Below are 23,050 nucleotides of genomic sequence, written 5' to 3'. Positions count from 1 at the left end.
ACAGATGTTCCGAATACAAATTCGGCACTATCTGACAACTTTTGCCATTTATCAAACTTCTAACAGGTACGTTTGCCACTATTCTGGCCCAGTGTACCTGCTTTTCAATCCGCCACCCTGGAGGTCGCGGATGCCATAGGAATCAATGGGAGTCTGAAAGCAGCGAAAGTTTATGTTAGATGCTGTCAGATATCCCATTTATTTCTATGGTAGAATAAAAGTAACATTTACACCTAACACCCTAACATAAACCCCCGAGTCTAAACACCCCTTATCTTCCGCCCCGACATCGCCGCCACCTACATAATGTTATTAACCCCTATCCCGTTGCTCCTGGACCCCGCTGCCACCTACATAATGTTATTAACCCCTATTCTGCCGCTCCCGGACCCCTCCGCAACTAAATAAATGTATTAACCCCTAAACCTCTGGCCTCCCACATCACTACCACTTACTAAACCTATTAAACCCTAAACCGCCAGCCCCCCACATCGCCATTAACTAAATGAAGCTATTAACCCCTAAACCTAACAACCCGCTAACTTTACATTAAATATTAACTCATCCCTATCTTATAATAAATTTAAACTTACCTTTAGAATTAAAATAAACTATATTGAACTACTACTTAACCAGCCCTAACTATGATACTAAAATTACATTAAACTATATTAAACTAATAATTAACCTACCCTAACTATTATACTACAATTACATTAAACTATATTAAACTATTAATTAACCTACCCTATTATACTAAAATTACATTAAACTATATTAAACTATTAATTAACCTACCCTAACTTTTATACTAAAATTACATTAAACTAACAATTAAATTAACTATATAACATATTTAAAAACCTAACCCTACTCAAGTTATTTAAATCTACTATAAAGAGTTACTAATTTACAAAAAATAACAACTAAGTTACACAAAATAAAAAACACTAAGTTACAAAAAATAAAAACCACTAAGTTACACAAAATAAAAAAGAAATGATCAAATATTTAAACTAATTACACCTAATCTAATAGCCCTATCAAAATAAAAAAGCCCCCCCAAAATAAAAAACCCCTATCTTACAATAAACTACCAATGGCCCTTAAAAGGGCCTTTTGTGGGGCATTGCCCCAAAGAAATAAGCTCTTTTACCTGTAAAAATAAAATACAAACAATCCCTCAACAGTAAAACCCACCACCCAAACAACCAACCCCCCCCCCCAAATAAAAACCTATCTAAAAAACCTAAGCTCCCCGTTGCCCTGAAAAGGGCATTTGTATGGGCATTGCCTTTTAAAGGGAACTTAGCTCTTTTTCAGCCCCTAACCTAAAATTAAAACCCACCCAATAAACCCTTGAAAAAAAACTAACACTAACCCCCGAAGATCCACTTACAGTTTTTGAAGAGCGGACATCCATCCTCATCCAAGCGGCAGAAGTCCTCAGCGAAGCCGGCAGAATTCTTCATCCAAGTGGGCTGAAGTCTTCCTCCAAGTGGGCAGAAGTCTTCATCCAGATGGCATCTTCTATCTTCATCCATCCGGCGCGGAGCGGCTCCATCTTCAAGACATCCGGCGCAGAGCGTCCTCTTCTTATGACGACTCTTGCAGAATGAAATTTCCCTTTAAATGACCTCATCCTAGATGGCGTCCCTTACATTCCGATTGGCTGATAGAATTCTATTGACTGTTGCAATCTGCCAATAAGATTGAGCTTTCATCCTACTGGCTGATCCAATCAGCCAATAGGATTGAGCTCGCATTTTATTGGCCGATTGGAATAGCCAATAGAATGCAAGCTCAATCCTATTGGCTGATTGAATCAGCCAATAGGATGAAAGCTAGTTCAATCCTATTGGCTGATTTTAACAGCCAATAGGATTTTTTCCACCTTAATTCCTGTTGGCTGATAGAATTCTATCAGCCAATCGGAATGTAAGGGATGCCATCAAACACACACGCACACACATAACACCAATGATCTGTTTGCTACCGCAAAAGGCCCTTTTAAGGGCCATTGGTAGTTCATTGTAGGCTAGGTTTTTTTTATATTTTATGTAACTTAGTGTTTTTTATTTTGTGTAACTTAGTTGTTATTTTTTTGTAACTTAGTAATTATTTATAGTATATTTAAAAAACTTGAGTAGGGTTAGGTTTTTAAATATGTTATATAGTTAATTTAATTGTTAATTTAATGTAATTTTAGTATAATAGGGTAGGTTAATTAACAATTGGCTAGATTACAAGTTTTGTCTGTAAAGACTAGCATTGCTAATGCTCCTTTTTTTCCTGCACTCACTTTAAACAATGCTGGTATTACAAGTTTTCTGAATGGCTGCGTTAGCCTCAGAAAAGTGAGCGTTGAACAAATTTAGCGCCACTTCTACCTGTAATACCAGCGTTGCTGGCAAAATGTGCTCGTGCACGATTTCCCCATAGGAAACAATGGGGCAGGATCGGCTGAAAAAAACCCTAACACCTGCAAAAAAGCAGCGTTCAGCTCCTAACGCAGCCCCATTGTTTCCTATGGGAAAACACTTTCTAAGTCTACACCTAACACCCTAACATGAACCCCGAGTCTAAGCACCCCTAACCTGCCGCTCCGTAAACCGCCGCCACCTACATTATACTTATGAACCCCTAATCTGCTGCCCCCAACATCGCCGACACCTACATTATAGTTATTAACCCCTAATCTGTCGCCCCCAACGTCGCTGCCACCTAACTACAATTATTAACCCCTTATCTGCCGCCCCCAACGTCGCTGCTACTATATTAAATGTATTAACCCCTAAACCTAAGTCTAACCCTAACCCTAACACCCCCCTAACTTTAATCTATTTTTAATCAATCTAAATAAAATTACTATAATTAAATAAATTATTCCTATTTAAAAATAAATACTTACCTATAAAATAAACCATAAGATAGCTACAATATAACTAATAATTACATTGTAGCTATTTTAGGATTTATATTTATTTTACAGGCAACTTTGTATTTATTTTAGCTAAATAGCTATTAAATAGTTAATAACTATTTAATAGCTACCTAGTAAAATAATTACAAAATTACCTGTAAAATAAATCCTAACCTAAGTTACAAATACACCTAACACTACACTATCAATAAATTAATTAAATAAATTAACTACAATTATCTAAAATAAAGTACAATTAAATAAACTAAACTATAGTACAAAAAAAACACACTAAATTACAAAAAATAAAAAAATATTACAAGAAGTTTAATCTAATTACACCTAATCTAATCCCTCTAATAAAATAAAAAAGCCCCCCAAAATAATAAAATTCCCTATCCTAAACTAAATTACAAATAGCCCTTAAAAGGGCCTTTTTGCGGGGCATTGCCCCAAAGTAACCAGCTCTTTTACCAGCCCTTAAAAGGGCTTTTTGCTGGGCATTACCCCAAAGTAATCAGCTCTTTTACCTATAAAAAAAGAAATACAATACCCCCCAACATTACAACCCACCACCCACACACCCCTACTCTAAAACCCACCCAATCCCCCTTAAAAAAACTAACACTACCCCATTGAAGATCACCCTACCTTGAGCCGTCTTCAGCCAGTCGGGCACCGATTGGGCAGAAGAGGACATCCGGACCGGCACAAGTCTTCATCCGATCCGGCCAGAAGTCTTCATCCGATCGGGGCAGAAGAGGTCCTCCATCCAGCAGAAGTCTTCATCCAAGCGGCATCTTCTATCTTCATCCATCCGGCGCGGAGCGGGTCCATCTTCAAGACATCCGACGCGGAGCATCCTCTTCTTTCCGACGACTAACGACGAATGAAGGTTCCTTTAAATGACATCATCCAAGATGGCGTCCCTCGAATTCCGATTGGCTGATAGGATTCTATCAGCCAATCGGAATTAAGGTAGGAAAATCAGATTGGTTGATTTAATCAGCCAATCGGACTGAAGTTCAATCCGATTGGTTGATTGGATCAGCCAATAGAATTGACCTCGCAGATACCCTGTCACATCTCCCACAGAGGCAGGGGGAGTGGTTTGGAGCCGAGTGTGGATGCATGATGAGAGGTTAGTACTACTCTGTACTTTGTGCAGAAAATGCTGCTATCCTGAGATGGAAAGGGTACTCATCAGTACAAGTAAAGTAAGAGCAGTTAGTGTAATAGAAAGACTCACAGGACCAGGTTACACATTATTTTGTCCCTATTAATATGCCTGTAAATGTTAACAAATAGGTAAAGAAGTCATGTTTAAATGTCTATTTGTGTCAACAGCACAAACCCTACCCCCAAATTACTCAGATCCTTCACTCACATTACTCTGCTAGGCTCTAAACACTCAAACCTCAGTGCTTTCTTTCATTAATAACTAATCATAACCATTTTAATATTGAGTAAAATGTCACCTATAAGTGTGGGTTGAATAGTTGCAGGATAAAGGGGTGTTGTGTTTGTTAAAGGGACCGTAATGTATACAGTTTGTGCTATAAGTGAGTTTAATGAAATGCTAAACAATATCATGAGGTGTTGACTAATGCCCTTACTCTCTCTATATTCTGCAATGGATGTTCTTGAGATTATATATATATATATATATATATATATATATAATACATATATTCAAACAACTGGAGTGGTTCAAATGGGTGGAGCTAGTGCCCCACCATCTTCAAAAGTCACCAGCCGCCACTGCCTCAGAGGTCTGAAACTCATTGCAGCTCTCAAAATATCATTAAGCTATACATGGCATTGCTCTTAAAGGATGGGGCTATGGATGGGTTGCTGTAATCTGTGTCATCATCGTGACCACCAAAAAAATTAAAAATATGTTAATCAGATGACATTTAAGAGACAATATATACCTTACACGTTCTATGATGCGCTTCTGTGGATGTTGTATTAAAGATCTCTTCCAAATTGCATGCTTTATACAAGTGAGAGATTATCGAATTATGTAATCTGAAAAGGATAAACCTATCGATTGCATGGTCGGGCAGTATAGATACATTAATACCAAAGTAGGAAAACTAAGAGAATGGGACCTCCTAAATATATACTTTTTAAAAGGGAATTATGATCTCAATAATATGCTGTTGTAGATAACTTGATGCTTGGATATGGGAGGTACACCTTTCTGTAGTGCATATGTGACCAGACTCACTTCCTAAACAAGAACTCCTCCACCAGGCGTGTAATTGCCAGAACCAGCAATGCCTCCACTGGGCGTTACACCCAATCACTAAGTATCTCATATGGGATCTGTGAGAATGCCAGTCCCCCCAGCCCTTTCCTTGCCTGTATCATTATTATTCCATCCAGGATCAGCAGCCAAGATGCAGGTGCGGCCACCCCCCCCTTAACCTTGCCGTTTAGTGGAGTGGCCTTGCTAGATTCACTGAGGCATATTTATCAAGCTTGGTGCCCCGTGTTTCTGGCGAGCCTACAGGCTCACCAGAAACAGCAGTTATGAAGCAGCGGTCACGAAGACCGCTGCTCAATAACCTATCACCGGAAATCAACCTGATCGAGTGGCATAGGGAACAGCCGTCCATTGTTTTCTATGTCAGGTACATAGACAACGTCTTTTTGGTATGGCGTGGAGGGCAACAGGGACTTGATGACTGGTTCAGGGAGTTTAATAACACCAACACTACGGTCAGGTTCAAGATGACATGTGACACAAACACTATACATTTTCTAGACCTGAGTATTTACAAACAAGGCAAGGGACTGGGGACTACACTATACAGCAAACCAACAGATAGGAATTATATTTTATCTGCAAACAGCTGCCATCCACCGGCACTTCTGCGAGGTATTGTAAAATCACAAATGATTCGCACTATGCGCAATAATTTTGAGCAGCAGACAGGGGTCTCCCAATTGCAGCTGACTAAAATAAAGTTCTTACAAAGAGGATACAACCCAACAAACCATAATTGATCGGGAAGTTTAAACAAGGGAAAATAAGAGGTTAATCATGACTACAACCTTTGCACCAGATATGACGGAGATAGGGAAAATCTTATGTAAACACTGGCCCCTTATCACCTCTGATCCAAAATTGGCATTTGCACGGGACACGACACCAATGGTGGCTTATAGAAGAGGCATTAATCTGAGAGACATGCTAGTTAAGACGGACCCTCAACAATGCTATATGACACAGGCAAGGACTAACATCAAGGGGTCCTATAGGTGTCTAGGCTGCACAACATGCAATGGCCTAATAGCGTCCAAAACATTCCATCATCCGCATTCTAATCAGATTTTCACTATTGGACACACAATCACATGCACAACTACATATGTAGTATATTTACTACTCTGTCCGTGTTCAATGTGCTATGAGGGAAAGACGAGTGGGACTCTACGTGAACGAATGGCGAATCATCGGAGAGCCATACGCGTGGCGTTAGACAAAGGAGAATCGGATCAGCCTGTTGCACGGCACTGTGCACGAATGAAACACCAGGTTTCATCCTAATTGATCACATCCCTAAATTGGACAGGGGGGGGAGACAGAAACAAAGCCCTTCTGATCCGTGAAGCAGAATGAATGTATCGATTGGGAACTGTACACCCTGGGGGTCTTAACTCACCACCCGACTTCAAATCCTTGATTTAGGTAGGAGCCACACACCGGGAGTGCATGGGTGGGACCTATAGTGTCACGCAGAGAGGGAGATGGGGGCCACACCATGTGGATGGGGAGGTCCTATCTTACAGATCTCTTTTTCACATGCAGGGACAGGCCCCGTTAGGGGTCTGTTCAGGCTGTGGGCGTGACACAGGTACCACCTGGTCACCAGTTACACTAACTTGCTCCATAAACCTTTTTACATCATTGTTGAACATAAGGGCAGGGTACCCTCCATCAGTGGTTTTCACAAGGAATGGATACCTTAAGTTAAAGAACTGTAAGGACTACTCCTAATACCACGGTTGACTTCAAAGTGGGACCACACTCCTAGCCCTACCACAACATGTGGGGCGTGATATGGGGGTCTGCGAAGGCCCGGTTGCATCCTAGCTTATGTTTCCTTGAGATATCCTGGAGTTCCTATGATATATATGATGTGTATGATGTATATTGTCATATGACCACAATATAGGGGCTAGAGAGCATGACTATATGGAATTGACATAGGTGTGCTGTATAATTCAGATATAGGATACATCACATTGCCCTCTAGTGACCCCTATATAGTGTTTACTTAGGTAAAGGAAATAGATAGTCCAGTCTACCACTTTGCTACCATGTAGTTAGTTATATATATTTTTTATTTCTTTTGTGTGTATTGGGCATGTATTGTGCTGCTAGGACAGCACTTGACACTGTGGGTTAATTCAACAAATGTGCGAGGATGTTGGGATACTAGAGTATTCTTGATACACTTTGAATCTAGAGGTGAGATTTGATATTAGTCACCTGCATCTGGTATCTGGAGGGAGAGAGCTACTGAGACATGCTTATATCCATCTTTCTAAGCACATTACATGTAAGCATTGGTCAGCACCTCGGAATTGATGGGGTTAACCATATGTAGCAAGATATAGCCTCTACGAGAGACCGGAAATGATTGGCCGCAAATCTGCAGAGAGCGTATGCTGTCGGCATTTATCGATGTGCAGCAGACATGATCCGCAATATCGGATCATGTCCGCTTGCACAATGATAATTTGGCCCCATAACCTCTACCCTTAACATCAGCCTTAGCCTTAACTCTAAGACTTACCTTATCTCTAGTCCTAACATCAATCTTAGCCCTAGTTCTACCCTAGTTTTGAATAGAAGCATTTTTGTAATGTACATGTATTAGCAAAAATGCCTCTGATAAAAGCTATAGCTATTTCAAAAGTGTATTTAAGTATGCTCTGTGCACCAGCATTTTAAACACATCACATGCTCAGAGCAGTCCAACTGGCACTCAGAACAGCTGCATTATTTAATATGCTGGTATACTGAGAATATCTAGCTATGCTTCACATGCACGTGCAGAGACAAATGTTAACACTAAACCAGTGATAACTTTAACTAAAACCATTTTTGCCAATACATGTATATTGCATATATGTTTCTATTCAAATATGTTATTCATCTATGAGCATTTAAATTTTAACTAGCCCTAACCATAAAGGGACAGTCAAGTCCAAAATAAACTTTCATGATTCAAATAGGGCATGTAATTTTAAACAACTTTCCAATTTACTTTTATCACCAATTTTGCTTTGCTCTCTTAGGCCTAGATTTGGAGTTCGGCGGTAAAAGGGCTGTTAACGCTCCGCGGGCTTTTTTCTGGCCGCACCATAAAATTAACTCTGGTATCGAGAGTTCAAACAAATGCTGCGTTAGGCTCCAAAAAAGGAGCGTAGAGCATTTTTACCGCAAATGCAACTCTCGATACCAGAGTTGCTTACGGACGCGGCCAGCCTCAAAAACGTGCTCGTGCACGATTCCCCCATAGGAAACAATGGGGCTGTTTGAGCTGGAAAAAAACCTAACACCTGCAAAAAAGCAGCGTTCAGCTCCTAACGCAGCCCCATTGTTTCCTATGGGGAAACACTTCCTACGTCTGCACCTAACACTCTAACATGTACCCCGAGTCTAAACACCCCTAACCTTACACTTATTAACCCCTAATATACCGACCCCGCTATCTCTGACCCCTGCATATTATTTTTAACCCCTAATCTGCCGCTCCGTAAACCGCCGCAACCTACGTTATCCCTATGTACCCCTAATCTGCTGCCCTAACATCGCCGACCCCTATATTATATTTGTTAACCCCTAATCTGCCCCCCTCAACGTCGCCGACACCTGCCTACACTTATTAACCCCTAATCTGCCGAGCGGACCTGAGCACTACTATAATAAAGTTATTAACCCCAATCCGCCTCACTAACCCTATCATAAATAGTATTAACCCCTAATCTGCCCTCCCTAACATCGCCGACACCTACCTTCAATTATTAACCCCTAATCTTCCGAGCGGAGCTCACCGCTATTCTAATAAATGTATTAACCCCTAACGCTAAGTCTAACCCTAACACTAACACCCCCATAACTTAAATATAATTTACATCTAACGAAATTAATTAACTCTTATTAAATAAATGATTCCTATTTAAAGCTAAATACTTACCTGTAAAATAAATCCTAATATAGCTACAATATAAATTATAATTACATTGTAGCTATTTTAGGATTAATATTTATTTTACAGGCAACTTTGTAATTATTTTAACCAGGTACAATAGCTATTAAATAGTTAAGAACTATTTAATAGTTACCTAGTTAAAATAATAACAAATTTACCTGTAAAATAAATCCTAACCTAAGATATAATTAAACCTAACACTACCCTATCAATAAAATAATTAAATAAACTACCTACAATTACCTACAATTAACCTAACACTACACTATCAATAAATTAATTAAACACAATTGCTACAAATAAATACAATTAAATAAACTAGCTAAAGTACAAAAAATAAAAAAGAACTAAGTTACAAAAAATAAAAAAATATTTACAAACATAAGAAAAATATTACAACAATTTTAAACTAATTACACCTACTCTAAGCCCCCTAATAAAATAACAAAGCCCCCAAAATAAAAAATTCCCTACCCTATTCTAAATTAAAAAAGTTACAAGCTCTTTTACCTTACCAGCCCTGAACAGGGCCCTTTGCGGGGCATGCCCCAAGAATTTCAGCTCTTTTGCCTGTAAAAGAATAAATACAATACCCCCCCCCCAACATTACAACCCACCACCCACATACCCCTAATCTAACCCAAACCCCCCTTAAATAAACCTAACACTAAGCCCCTGAAGATCTTCCTACCTTGTCTTCACCATACCAGGTTCACCGATCCGTCCTGGCTCCAACATCTTCATCCAACCCAAGCGGGGGTTGGCGATCCATCATCCGGTGCTGAAGAGGTCCAGAAGAGGCTCCAAAGTCTTCCTCCTATCCGGCAAGAAGAGGACATCCGGACCGGCAAACATCTTCTCCAAGCGGCATCTTCGATCTTCTTCCATCCGGTGCGGAGCGGGTCCATCTTGAAGCAGGCGACGCGGATCCATCCTCTTCTTCCGTTGTCTCCCGACTAATGACGGTTCCTTTAAGGGACGTCATCCAAGATGGCGTCCCTCGAATTCCGATTGGCTGATAGGATTCTATCAGCCAATCGGAATTAAGGTAGGAATTTTCTGATTGGCTGATGGAATCAGCCAATCAGAATCAAGTTCAATCCGATTGGCTGATCCAATCAGCCAATCAGATTGAGCTCGCATTCTATTGGCTGTTCCGATCAGCCAATAGAATGCGAGCTCAATCTGATTGTGTAGCAATTGTGTTTAATTAATTTATTGATAGTGTAGTGTTAGGTTAATTGTAGGTAATTGTAGGTAGTTTATTTAATTATTTTATTGATAGGGTAGTGTTAGGTTTAATTATATCTTAGGTTAGGATTTATTTTACAGGTAAATTTGTTATTATTTTAACTAGGTAACTATTAAATAGTTCTTAACTATTTAATAGCTATTGTACCTGGTTAAAATAATTACAAAGTTGCCTGTAAAATAAATATTAATCCTAAAATAGCTATAATATAATTATAATTTATATTGTAGCTATATTAGGATTTATTTTACAGGTAAGTATTTAGCTTTAAATAGGAATCATTTATTTAATAAGAGTTAATTAATTTCGTTAGATGTAAATTATATTTAAGTTATGGGGGTGTTAGTGTTAGGGTTAGACTTAGCTTTAGGGGTTAATCCATTTATTATAGTAGCGGTGAGCTCCGGTCGGCAGATTAGGGGTTAATAATTGAAGTCAGGTGTCGGCGATGTTAGGGAGGGCAGATTAGGGGGTTAATACTATTTATTATAGGGTTAGTGAGGCGGGTTAGGGGTTAATAACTTTATTATAGTAGCGCTCAGGTCCGCTCGGCAGATTAGGGGTTAATAAGTGTAGGCAGGTGGAGGCGACGTTGAGGGGGGCAGATTAGGGGTTAATAAATATAATATAGGGGTCGGCGGTGTTAGGGGTAGCAGATTAGGGGTACATAGGGATAACGTAGGTGGCGGCGCTTTGCGGTCGGAAGATTAGGGGTTAATTATTTTAAGTAGCTGGCGGCGACGTTGTGGGGGGCAGGTTAGGGGTTAATAAATGTAATACAGGGGTCGGCGGGGTTAGGGGCAGAAGATTAGGGGTACATAAGTATAACGTAGGTGGCGGTCGGCAGATTAGGGGTTAAAAATTTTAATCGAGTGGCGGCGATGTGGGGGGAGCTCGGTTTAGGGGTACATAGGTAGTTTATGGGTGTTAGTGTACTTTAGGGTACAGTAGTTAAGAGCTTTATGAACCGGCGTTAGCCAGAAAGCTCTTAACTCCTGCTATTTTCAGGCGGCTGGAGTTTTGTCGTTAGAGCTCTAACGCTCACTTCAGAAACGACTCTAAATACCGGCGTTAGAAAGATCCCATTGAAAAGATAGGATACGCAAATGGCGTAGGGGGATCTGCGGTATGGAAAAGTTGCGGCTGAAAAGTGAGCGTTAGACCCTTTAATCACTGACTCCAAATACCAGCGGGCGGCCAAAACCAGCGTTAGGAGCCTCTAACGCTGGTTTTGACGGCTACCGCCGAACTCCAAATCTAGGCCTTGGTATTCTTAGTTGAAAGCTAAACCTAGGAGGTTCATATGCTAATTTCTTAGACCTTGAAGACTGCCTCTAATCTGAATGCATTTTGAACACTAGAGGGCATTAGTTCATGTGTTTCATATAGATAACATTGAGCTCGTGCACGTGAAGTTACCCTGGAGTGAGTACTGATTGGCTAAAATGCAAAAAGGGGGCAGTCTGCAGAAGCATAGATACAAGGTAATCACATAGGTAAAATTCTATAACAGTGTTAGTTATGCAAAACTGGGGAATGGGTAATAAAGGGATTCTCTTTCTTTTTAAACAACAAAAATTCTTACTTTAACCCTTACATTAATTACTACCATGTTACTACTCAGTTGTCACCAGGGGCTAGATTTATTAAGCTGCGGATGCTGCTGTGTCCGCGTGAGCCTTCAGGCTCACCGGAAACAAAAGTTAAGAAGCAGCGGTAGTAAGACTACTGCTCCTTAACTCATCCGCCATCTGATATGATCGGGATGATTGACATCCCCTGCTAGCGGACGATTGGACGTGAATGTGCAGGGGGTGGCATTGCACAAGCATTTCACAAGAAATGCTTGTGCAATGATAAATGCCGACAGCATATGCTGTCGGCATTTAACGATGTGGTCCGACATTTAATAAAGCTACCCACAGGACAGCTGATCTGTGACATTATTACAATCAGATTGCATTTGAGGTATGATCTTTGCATAGACAAGTTTTCTACTCGTACTGTAGCCACAGCAATGCTGATTGATACCGTTAGTCTAAAGTAAGATGAAACAGATATATTCACTGGAAACATTTAGATACCAAAATAACAGTTTAATGCATTAAAGGGATAGAAAGGTAAAAAAATTAAACATGCATGAATGCATTTCAATTTGAAATAGAAGCAGTTTTGCACTATACTTCCATTAGTAAAAATGCTTCTAGTAAAAGTTATTACAGTTTTTTTCAGCTGCATATGTATGTATGCTGTGAAGGCCGTGCACCAGTATTCCTGACCTTCTCAGAGAGTTAGCAGTGCCTTGTATGCAACAAATGAAGTCTTCACTGATGTTATGAGCACACACAATAATAAAATAAGGGCCCTCAGAGCATATGTGCATATGCCACTGAAAACTTTTACTAGAAGCATTTTTGCTAATGGAAGTATATTGGAAAAGAAATGCTTCTTTTTAAAACTGAAATGCACAATGCAGATTTCAGTTTAGACCTTTCTATCCCTTTAAGTGTTAATAAAGTTTATAATGGACTGACAAAAAAGGTATTACTACTTAATACAGTTCTCAATTATTACAGCATATGCTGTTGACATTTAACATTGCACAAGCATTTCTTGCAGGGGGTGTCCATCATCCCGATCCGATTGGGATGATTGCAGTCCGCCACCTAAAAGTTTGCAGACAAGTTAAGGAGCAGCATTCTTACGACCGCTGCTTCTTGACTTAGGTTTCAGGCAGACCTGAAACCTCGGGCGTAGAAAGCAGCACCCCCTGATTGATAAATCTACCCCATACGCTGTTTTGATTTGACATGCGCTTATAGATATGAATACATTTTATTCTCTTAGAGGGATCTTTATCCAACTAAAACAGAGCGTGAATCATTAACCTTCACAGAAGCAGAATCAGCAGTTTGGGAGGGAACAGCCCTCAGAACTAATAATCTGGTCAAAAACACAGAATAGCAAACACAAAAATAGTTTTGGTGGAGAGAGAGATTAAAGATTACACCAGGGAGGTAAAAGGTACAGGGAGGTTTTGCAATAAAGAAGACAGAGAAAGGGTCTGGCACTTTAAACAAAGTAGATGAGGACATGTGAGAAGAGACCAGAGGGGGGACATAAATATATTGCTAATCAAAAAAAGAGCAGGCAAGAAGAGATTAGAATAAAGACAAAATCAGAAAGAAGAAACATTGAAGGATTCACAGAAACACAAAGGAATACATCCTGACATTACTGGATCATTGTGAGAAACCTAATCCAGGTAAATGAGATCCAAAACTAAATTGTTTTATAGGAAATACATCTTTACCACACACATACAGTAAATGGCACCAGGTCAGTTATAACTTGGCAACGGTGACAGGGACATACTGACACTAGCTCAGTCACCTGGACTCTGCCCTTTAGAAGAATGAAAACCTTTATTTATACAATAAAATCTTTGAAATCATAATTTCCATAGTTATAGCGCTTGTGACATTTCTTGTGTGCACAGAGGGAGAATGAGCTGAAATTGACTGGTGTTGACATCTTTCTCTGCGTCTCACTAGTAGAGTAGCATTGTATTCACTGTTATTTGCTATTGATAGAATTATTGCTTGCAATGTAGCAGTAAAGTATGAATAATATTTTTAAAATGAAAATCTCTAGATGATCTTATAAAATAACTTTTTATGAAATGAAATATGTAATGGTTTAATCTTTGCAATCAGTTTCACTTTATGAGCAAAACAATTTCTGATACAAGAAAGATTAAAGTAGGTTTTTTTCATACATGCTTATTACACAGCCTTACAAAATATCTGCATAATAAATGGTCTATGTATGGTATATATGTAAACCAAACTATTGGGGGAGAGAAATGCATTATTTTCGAATGTACATTACAGGAAAAGCAGACAAAATAAATAATGATTTTATTATGAAGTTATATCCCCTAAATTTCTTTTACTGATTCTGAGAAAGCATAATCATATGTGAAATCTTATAAAAACTTATACTAGGAATGAAGTATATATTTAAAATTTGTTCCTAACTACAGTGAAATACATTAATATAGAACTTTGACTGGTCGATCCTTACTAAATCCCTCCTATCTACAATTAAAGAGACATTTTAGTCCAAATGACATTCTATAATTGACTTACTTATAGCACTACTGACCCTGCAAGTTTATGTGTTTAACCCCCACAAAGGGGTTAAACACATAGTTAATGTACCTTAAAAAGCCAAAGTGGGCTGCTGGCCTCAAGCAGACACAGCTAGTGAGCCAATCAGCATCAGCAGTTGTACAGCAACAGCAGTGATGTGCTTCACAGGTGGTAAATTACAGTATGTTGCATGATTAATTTATTGTAAGAATTTTATCATCTACATTGACAATTTTTTGTCATTTTGCTTGCATTAGAGGTTTTAGTCATATTAAAACACAACTTTAAAGGGTCATTAAGATAATTGTTTTTTCTTTCTTGCATCAAAAAATCGCATTTAAAAAAAAAAAAATATATATATATATATATATATATATATATATATTAGGAAATATAGATGTTCCTGAGCTATTTTTTTATTTCATTATTATTATTTCATTGGTATAATTGTCCATCAATAAATTGTCATTAAAATATTACAATCAGTGTCCAATCTGCACAAACGTGTTCTTCCTGTTAGCTTCAGAAAACAAAAAAAGTTTTTAAATGAACTATCATTAAGCAAACTATCGGCTAGATTACGAGTCTTGCGTTAGCCTTAAAAAGCAGTGTTGAGAGGTCCTAACGCTGCTTTTTAACGCCCGCTGGTATTACGAGTTTGGCAGGTACAGGTGTACCGCTCACTTTTTTCCGCGACTCAAGCTTACCACAAATCCCCTTACGTCAATTGCGTATCCTATCTTTTTAATGGGATTTTCCTAACGCCGGTATTACGAGTCTTGGAGAAAGTGAGCGGTACACTCTCTCCTGTCAAGACTCCTACCGCATTTAAAAGTCAGTAGTTAAGTTATGGGCTAACGCCGTAACATAAAACTCTTAACTAAAGTGCTAAAAAGTACACCCATAAACTACCTATTAACCCCTAAACCGAGGCCCCCCCACATCGCAAACTCTTAAATAAAGTTTTTAACCCCTAATCTGCCGACCGGACATCGCTGCCACTTTAATAAATATATTAACCCTTAAACCGCCGCACTCCCGCCTCGCAAACACTAGTTAAATTTTATTAACCCCTAATCTGCCATCCCTAACATCGCCGACACCTACCTACATTTATTAACCCCTAACCTGTCGCCCCCAACGTCGCCGCTACTATATTAAATTTATTAACCCCTAAACCTAAGTCTAACCCTAAGTCTAACCCCCCTAACTTAAATTTAATTTAAATAAAATGAAATAAAATTACTACAATTAAATAAATTATTCCTATTTAAAACTAAATACTTACCTATAAAATAAACCCTAAGCTAGCTACAATATAACTAATAGTTACTTTGTATCTAGCTTAGGGTTTATTTTTATTTTACAGGCAACTTTGTATTTATTTTAACTAGGTACAATAGTTATTAAATAGTTATTAACTATTTAATAACAGCTTAGCTAAAATAAATACAAAAGTACCTGTAAAATAAATCCTAACCTAAATTACAATTACACCTAACACTACACTATCATTAAATTAATTACCTAAATTAAAATAAATTAATTACAATTAAATAAAATTAACTAAAGTACGAAAAAAAAACCACTAAATTACAAAAAATAAAATAATTACAAAAATGTTAAACTAATTACACCTAATCCAATCCCCCTAATAAAATAAAAAAGCCCCCCAAAATAATAAAAATCCCTACCTATGGTGTCTGTTGTGATATTATAATATATAATGCTTTCTTCCTAGTTTGTGCTCTGACTTGTAAATGTATATAATTGTTGCAAAGAAGCAGGGGTGGGGACAGTGTTGTTGGAGTGAGGAACCAGGAAATAAAGTGTGTAGTTAGTTGCTGTATAAATGGACTGTGTCAGATATATTTCTACACCACCTGGATTTACAAACACTACATTTTGGGGACGAGGATTATGTTTGAACCCTATTGCTTTGTCTCAGCAAACAGTGAGTAACCTGCTGCAATACACACAAGAATGGCTGCATGTAATGAATACAACTTCCCTGTGTTTAACTCTGATGCAGAATTTAGCTCAGTAGGCCCAAGATGGCTAAAATGGATTCAGAGATTTGAAAATTATCTTATTGCTTTGAATGTTACTGATGCAAACAGAAAAAAGGCTTTACTGCTTCATTTAGCTGTAGAAAAAGTGTATGACATTTATGATACCTTGTCTGCAACCACTGACTCATACAATGATGTTAAAGATAAACTGACAACATATTTTCTCCCTAAAAAGAACACTCAGTATGAAATATACACATTCAGACAGGCAACACAACAGGGTGATGAACCTTTAGATGCATTTCAAACCAGGTTACGTTTACTAGCAAAGAATTGTGAGTTTTCTAATATTGAAAATGAGATTAAAGCACAGATAATACAAAGCTGCACTTCTTCAAAACTTAGGAAATATGCACTGAGACAATCTGAACTATCTTTAAAAGATTTGCTTGATTATGGCAGAACATTAGAAATTGCTGACAGGCAAGCTGCAAGTATAGAAAATAGATCTACTGAAGATCAGTTTATTACAAATAGAGTTCAAAAAGACAGTTCAACAGTACAGCCCACAAGAAAGAACCAGACCTCCTGTGTGTTATGCAGGAACTGCGGGGGTTTCTATCCACATAATGGGACTTGTCCTGCAAGGAATAAGCAATGCAGGGCATGTGGAAAATGTAATCACTTTGCAAAGCAATGTAGAACAAAACTGTATCAAATACCTCAATCACATACTGAGCCACATACATCAGAACAGTGGAAAGTAAATCTAGTCAGATCTCCTGATCAAAAAGGACAATATTCAGCAATGATGACAAATATGTATTTGTAGTAAACAACATGTGTAACCTAACTCAGCCACAAGTTGATGTACTCATTAATGACACTAAAATCACTGCATTGATTGATTCAGGATCTGCTGTCAATTTAGTGGGTGAACAAACATTTCACATGTTAAAACCACAACCACAGTTATTACAGAGTAAAATAAATATATATGCATATGGATCAACTAAACCCCTTAATGTCATTGGTAAATTTACAGCCACATGTGCATTTAAACACAACAAAACAGCAACTATGTTTTATGTTCTAAAGGGTCAAAATTCTTCTCTTCTGAGTTTTGAAACTTCATCCAGTTTGGGACTTATAAAGCTTATGAATGCAATTTCACCTAGAAAGGACACAGGATCTGTAGCAGATCGGTTAGTACAGCAGTATTCCCATTTGTTTAATGGCATTGGTAAATTGAAAGATTTTCAAGTACAGCTGCATATTAAAATCCACATATAAAACCTGTAATACAACCACATAGAAGAATTCCATTTCATCTAAGGCACAAGGTTGATGCTGAACTCAGGAACCTTGAAACACAAGGAATCATTGAAAGAGTGCAGGGGCCAACTCTATGGGTCTCCCCAATAGTATCAATGCCAAAACCCAAAGACCCAAATAGTGTAAGAATTTGCATAGACATGAGGCAAGCCAACACTGCCATTATCAGGGAGCGCCACGTTACTCCAACATTAGATGATATAATTCATGATCTCAACCAGGCAAAAGTTTTCTCCAAACTTGATTTAAAATCAGGCTATCATCAACTGGAATTGGATCCAACAAGCAGATATATAACTACATTCTCAACACACACAGGATTGTGGAGATACAAGCGCCTAAGTTTTGGTGTTTCTTCTGCTGTTGAAGTATTTCAAAATGCAATACAGCAAACATTATCTGGAATTCCAGGAGTTAAAAACTTCAGCGATGATATCATTGTGTTTGGAGCTACTCAAGAAGACCATGATAAAAATCTCACAGCAGTTTTTGAGCGACTTCATGATAAAGGACTTACCTTAAATTGTAGTAAGTGTGAATTTAACAAAACTAAGCTAGAATTTTATGGATTTGTCTTTTCAGCTGAAGGCATATCAGCAGACCCAAAGAAAGTGGAAGCAATTCAGAATGCAAATCCTCCAATAGACGCCAGTGAAGTCAGAAGTTTCCTAGGGATGGTAAACTACTGTTCTCGATTTATCCCTAATTTCTCTACTATTGCCACACCTTTAAGAGAGTTAACAAAGAAAAGTGTGCCATGGCGTTGGACTGAAACTGAACAACAAGCTTTTCAACAACTGAAACAGAGTTTGACCAGTGACAAGACAATGTCCTATTTTAACCCTCAACGGCAAACTATTCTTTTAGTAGATGCTAGCCCTGTTGGTTTAGGTGCTATTCTGGCGCAGAGAGACAAAGGCAAGCAGTATATAATTGCTTATGGTAGCCATTCTTTAAATGATGTGGAAAAACGTTATTCTCAAACAGAACGTGAAGCTCTGGCAATAGTTTGGAGTTATGAATACTTTCATTTATATTTATATGGTTGTCCATTCACACTGATCACAGATCATAAGCCTTTACAGTTGATCTGGAATAATCCAAAATCCAAACCGCCCGCTAGAATAGAAAGATGGGGTTTAAGACTACAATCATATAATTTTACTGTGGTTTACAAATCTGGAAAAGAGAACCCAGCAGACTATATGTCTCGACATCCTATATCAACAGATTCATTCACAAGTTCACCAAGTTCCATGGATGCAGAGGAATATATCAATTTTGTTACTAATCATGCTATACCTAAAGCATTGAGTTTAGAAGAAATACAACAAGCAACATTAGCTGATCCTATACTGCAAAAACTCGCTGTATTAGTTCGGAATGAAAAATGGTACACAGCTGATTCTGACAAAATACATGGAAAAGAGTTGAAGTCATTTGCAAGATTTAGCAAAGAACTCTCAGTGAATAATGACAACAGTATTATCTTGCAAGGTAATCGACTAGTCGTTCCGACATGTTTACAACAGCAAGTATTATCCTTAGCACATGAAGGTCACCAAGGAATAGTTAAAATGAAAAGTTTATTGGGAGAAAAAGTGTGGTTTCCATCAATAGATCAACAAGCAGAAAAGTTGGTGCGAAATTGTATGGTGTGTCAAGCCACAACTCCAGGAGCTCACAAAGAACCTTTAAAAATGTCTGCATTGCCTGAAGCACCATGGATTAATGTGAGTATAGATTTTATGGTCCATTGCCTACTAGAGATTATTTGATGGTGGTTATAGATGAATATTCAGGATACCCGGTAGTAGAAGTTATCAGCTCAACATCTTCAGTCACTGTTATTCCGGTTTTAGACAAAGTTTTCTCTTTATTGGGAATTCCTAAAATTGTTAAAACAGATAACAGTCCCCCATTTAACAGTACTCAGTTTAATAAATTTGCTTCATATCTTGGATTTAAACATAGATAGACGTATTACTCCTTTGTGGCCACAAGCTAATGCAGAAGCTGAAAGATTCATGCGTTCTATGGGGAAATTTCTAAGGGCAACTACAGCGCAAGGTAGACCATGGAAACAAAATTTATGCTATTTTCTGAGAGACTATCGATCAACTCCCCATTGTACTACTGGCAGATCACCTGCAGAGCTGTTATTCAATCGCAAACTTCGGATCAAAATTCCGGATATAAATGATTCGCTAACAGAGACACTCAACAAGGACTTAATACAAAAGGACAGTCATGCCAAAGCCAAGATGAAAGCTTATGCGGATAAATATTATCATACCAAATCTGCTCTTTTTGCTGTTGGAGACAGAGTCCTGTGCAGGCAAGATAGACAACACAAGTTGGATACTTTATATGATGTCATCCCATATACAGTTACAAGAATTCAAGGATCAATGATCGCTGCAGTAAGAAATGGACATACAATTACTCGGAATTCTTCTTTCTTCAAGAAACTACACAAATAACAGGACACTGAAGTATCTGATGCAGAAGATGATGATTCTGATATACCCAAATTATTTCAAGAACATGATGATAATATGGATAACTCAGAGAGCAATGAGGGGGAAGAAAACATAGCATATGATCAGTCCTTAGATACTAATCGAAAATACCCTCTCAGAGAAAACAGAAGACCTCCTGAATACCTTAAAAACTATGAAAAATATGTTCATGTAATGTATTATGTCATCATGCAATTCTTTTATGTGAAATGTAGTTGGTCTTATTTCTAGATATTAAGCATAGTATATATATATATATATAGTTATATTTATGTTTAGTTTAATTGTTATGTTTCTAATCTAAAGTAAGGGAGAGATATGGTGTCTGTTGTGATATTATAATATATAATGCTTTCTTCCTAGTTTGTGCTCTGACTTGTAAATGTATATAATTGTTGCAAAGAAGCAGTGGCGGGGACAGTGTTGTTGGAGTGAGGAACCAGGAAATAAAGTGTGTAGTTAGTTGCTGTATAAATGGACTCTGTGTCAGATATATCTAAACCACCTGGATTTACAAACATTACACTACCCTATACTAAATTACAAATAGCCCTTAAAAGGGCTTTTTGCGGGGCATTGCCCCAAAGTAACCAGCTCTTTTACCTGTAAAAAGAAATACAATACCCCCCCAACATTAAAACCCACCACCCACACACCCAACCCTACTCTAAAACCCACCCAATCCCCCCTTAATAAAACCTAACATTACCCCCTTGAAGATCATCCTACCTTGAGACGTCTTCACCCAGCCGAGCACAAGTGGTCCTCCAGAGGGGCAGAAGTCTTCATCCGATCCGGGCAGAAGAGAACCTCCAGACGGGCAGAAGTCTTCATCCAGGCGGCATCTTCTATCTTCATCCATCCGGAGCGAAGCGGGTCCATCTTGAAGCCAGCCGACGCGGAGCATCCATCCAGACCGACGACTACACGACGAATGACGGTTCCTTTAAATTATGTCATCCAAGATGGCGTCCCTTGAATTCCGATTGGCTGATAGGATTCTATCAGTCAATCGGAATTAAGGTAGGAAAAATCCTATTGGCTGATCCAATCAGCTAATAGGATTGAGCTTGCATTCTATTGGCTGATTGGAACAGCCAATAGAATGCGAGCTCAATCCTATTGGCTGATTGGATCAGCCAATAGGATTGAACTTCAATCCTATTGGCTGATTGCATCAGCCAATAGGATTTTTCCTACCTTAATTCTAGAGACGCCATCTTGGATGACATAATTTAAAGGAATCGTCATTCGTCGTGTAGTCGTCGGTCTGGACGGATGCTCCGCGTCGGCTGGCTTCAAGATGGACCCGCTCCGGATGGATGAAGATAGAAGATGCCGCCTGGATGAAGACTTCTGTCCGTCTGGAGGTCCTCTTCTGCCCAGATCGGATGAAGACTTCTGACCCTCTGGAGGACCACTTGTGCCCAGCTGGGTGAAGATGTCTCACGGTAGTGTGATCTTCAAGGGGGTAGTGTTAGGTTTTATTAAGGGGGGATTGTGTGGGTTTTAGAGTAGGGTTGGTTGTGTGGGTGGTGGGTTTTAATGGTGGGGGGGCATTGTATTTTGTTTACAGGTAAAAGAGCTGATTACTTTGGGACAATGCCCTGCAAAAAGCCCTTTTTAAGCCTATTTGTAATTTAGTATAGGGTAGGGATTTTTATTATTTTGGGGGGCTTTTTTATTTTATTAGGGGGATTAGATTAGGTGTAATTAGTTTAAAATTCTTGTAATTACTTTTTTTCTGTAACTTAGTGGGCGGGTTTTTCATACTTTAGTTTATTTAATTTAATTGTAGTTAATTGTAGTTAATTTAGGGAATTAATTTCATGATAGTGTAGTGTTAGGTTTTAGTGTAATTTAGGTTAGGGTTTATTTTACAGGTAAATGTGTATTTATTTTAACTAGGTAGTTATTAAATAGTTAATAACTATTTAATAACTATTTGACCTAGTTAAAATAAGTACAAAGTTGCCTGTAAAATAAAAATAAACCCTAAGCTAGCTACAATGCTTGGGGTTTATTTTAGAGGTAAGTATTTAGTTTTAAATAGGATAATTTATTTAATTGTAGTTATTTTACTTAGATTTATTTAAATTATATTTAAGTTAGAGGGTGTTAGGGTTAGGGTTAGACTTAGGTTTAGGGGTTAATAACTTTATTATAGTGGCGGCGACGTTGGCGGCGGCAGATTAGGGGTTAATACATTTAATATAGTTGTGGTGACATTGGGGGGCAGATTATGGGTTAATAAATATAATGTAGGGTTCGGCGATGTTGTGGGCAGCAGATTAGGGGTTCATAAGTATAATGTAGGTGTCAACGATGTCGGGGGTGGCAGATTAGGGGTTAATAAGTGTAAGATTAGGGGTGTTTAGACTCGGGGTTCATGTTAGGGTGTTAGGTGTAGACATAAAATGTGTTTCCCCATAGGAATCAATGGGGCTGCGTTAGGAGCTGAACGCTGCTTTTTTGCAGGTGTTTTTTTTCAGCCGAATCTGACCATTGATTCCTATGGGGAGATCGTGCACGAGCACATTTAGCCAGCTCACCGTTACCGTAAGCAGCGCTGGTATTGAGGTGAGATGTGGAGCTAAATTTTGCTCTCCGCTCACTTTT

General features: G+C 38.4%; 1 protein-coding gene across 6 annotated transcripts in view; it reads left to right on the top strand.

Moving 5' to 3' along the window:
* LOC128656167 (allantoinase, mitochondrial) overlaps positions 1-23,050 on the top strand; it is a 120,088-nt gene that overhangs the window by 2,324 nt on the left and 94,714 nt on the right. For 2 of the 6 annotated variants that reach the window (XM_053709912.1, XM_053709910.1), the window contains exon 1: positions 13,395-13,673. The exons of 2 other annotated variants lie outside the window; for them this stretch is intronic. Coding sequence is in view for 2 of the 4 variants with exons in the window: in XM_053709907.1 (XP_053565882.1) it covers positions 16,483-16,516 (34 nt within the window). In the remaining 2 variants the exon portion in view is untranslated. Of the gene's footprint in view, positions 1-13,394; positions 13,674-16,390; positions 16,517-23,050 lie in introns of those variants that run through there. 2 more of the 6 variants (XM_053709907.1, XM_053709908.1) reach the window with 2 other exon arrangements.

This window comes from Bombina bombina, chromosome 4, assembly GCF_027579735.1.
Source record: "Bombina bombina isolate aBomBom1 chromosome 4, aBomBom1.pri, whole genome shotgun sequence".
Lineage (NCBI taxonomy): Eukaryota > Metazoa > Chordata > Amphibia > Anura > Bombinatoridae > Bombina > Bombina bombina.
Note: the sequence above shows the minus strand (reverse complement) of the source record. Positions and strands in the feature narration are given on the sequence as shown.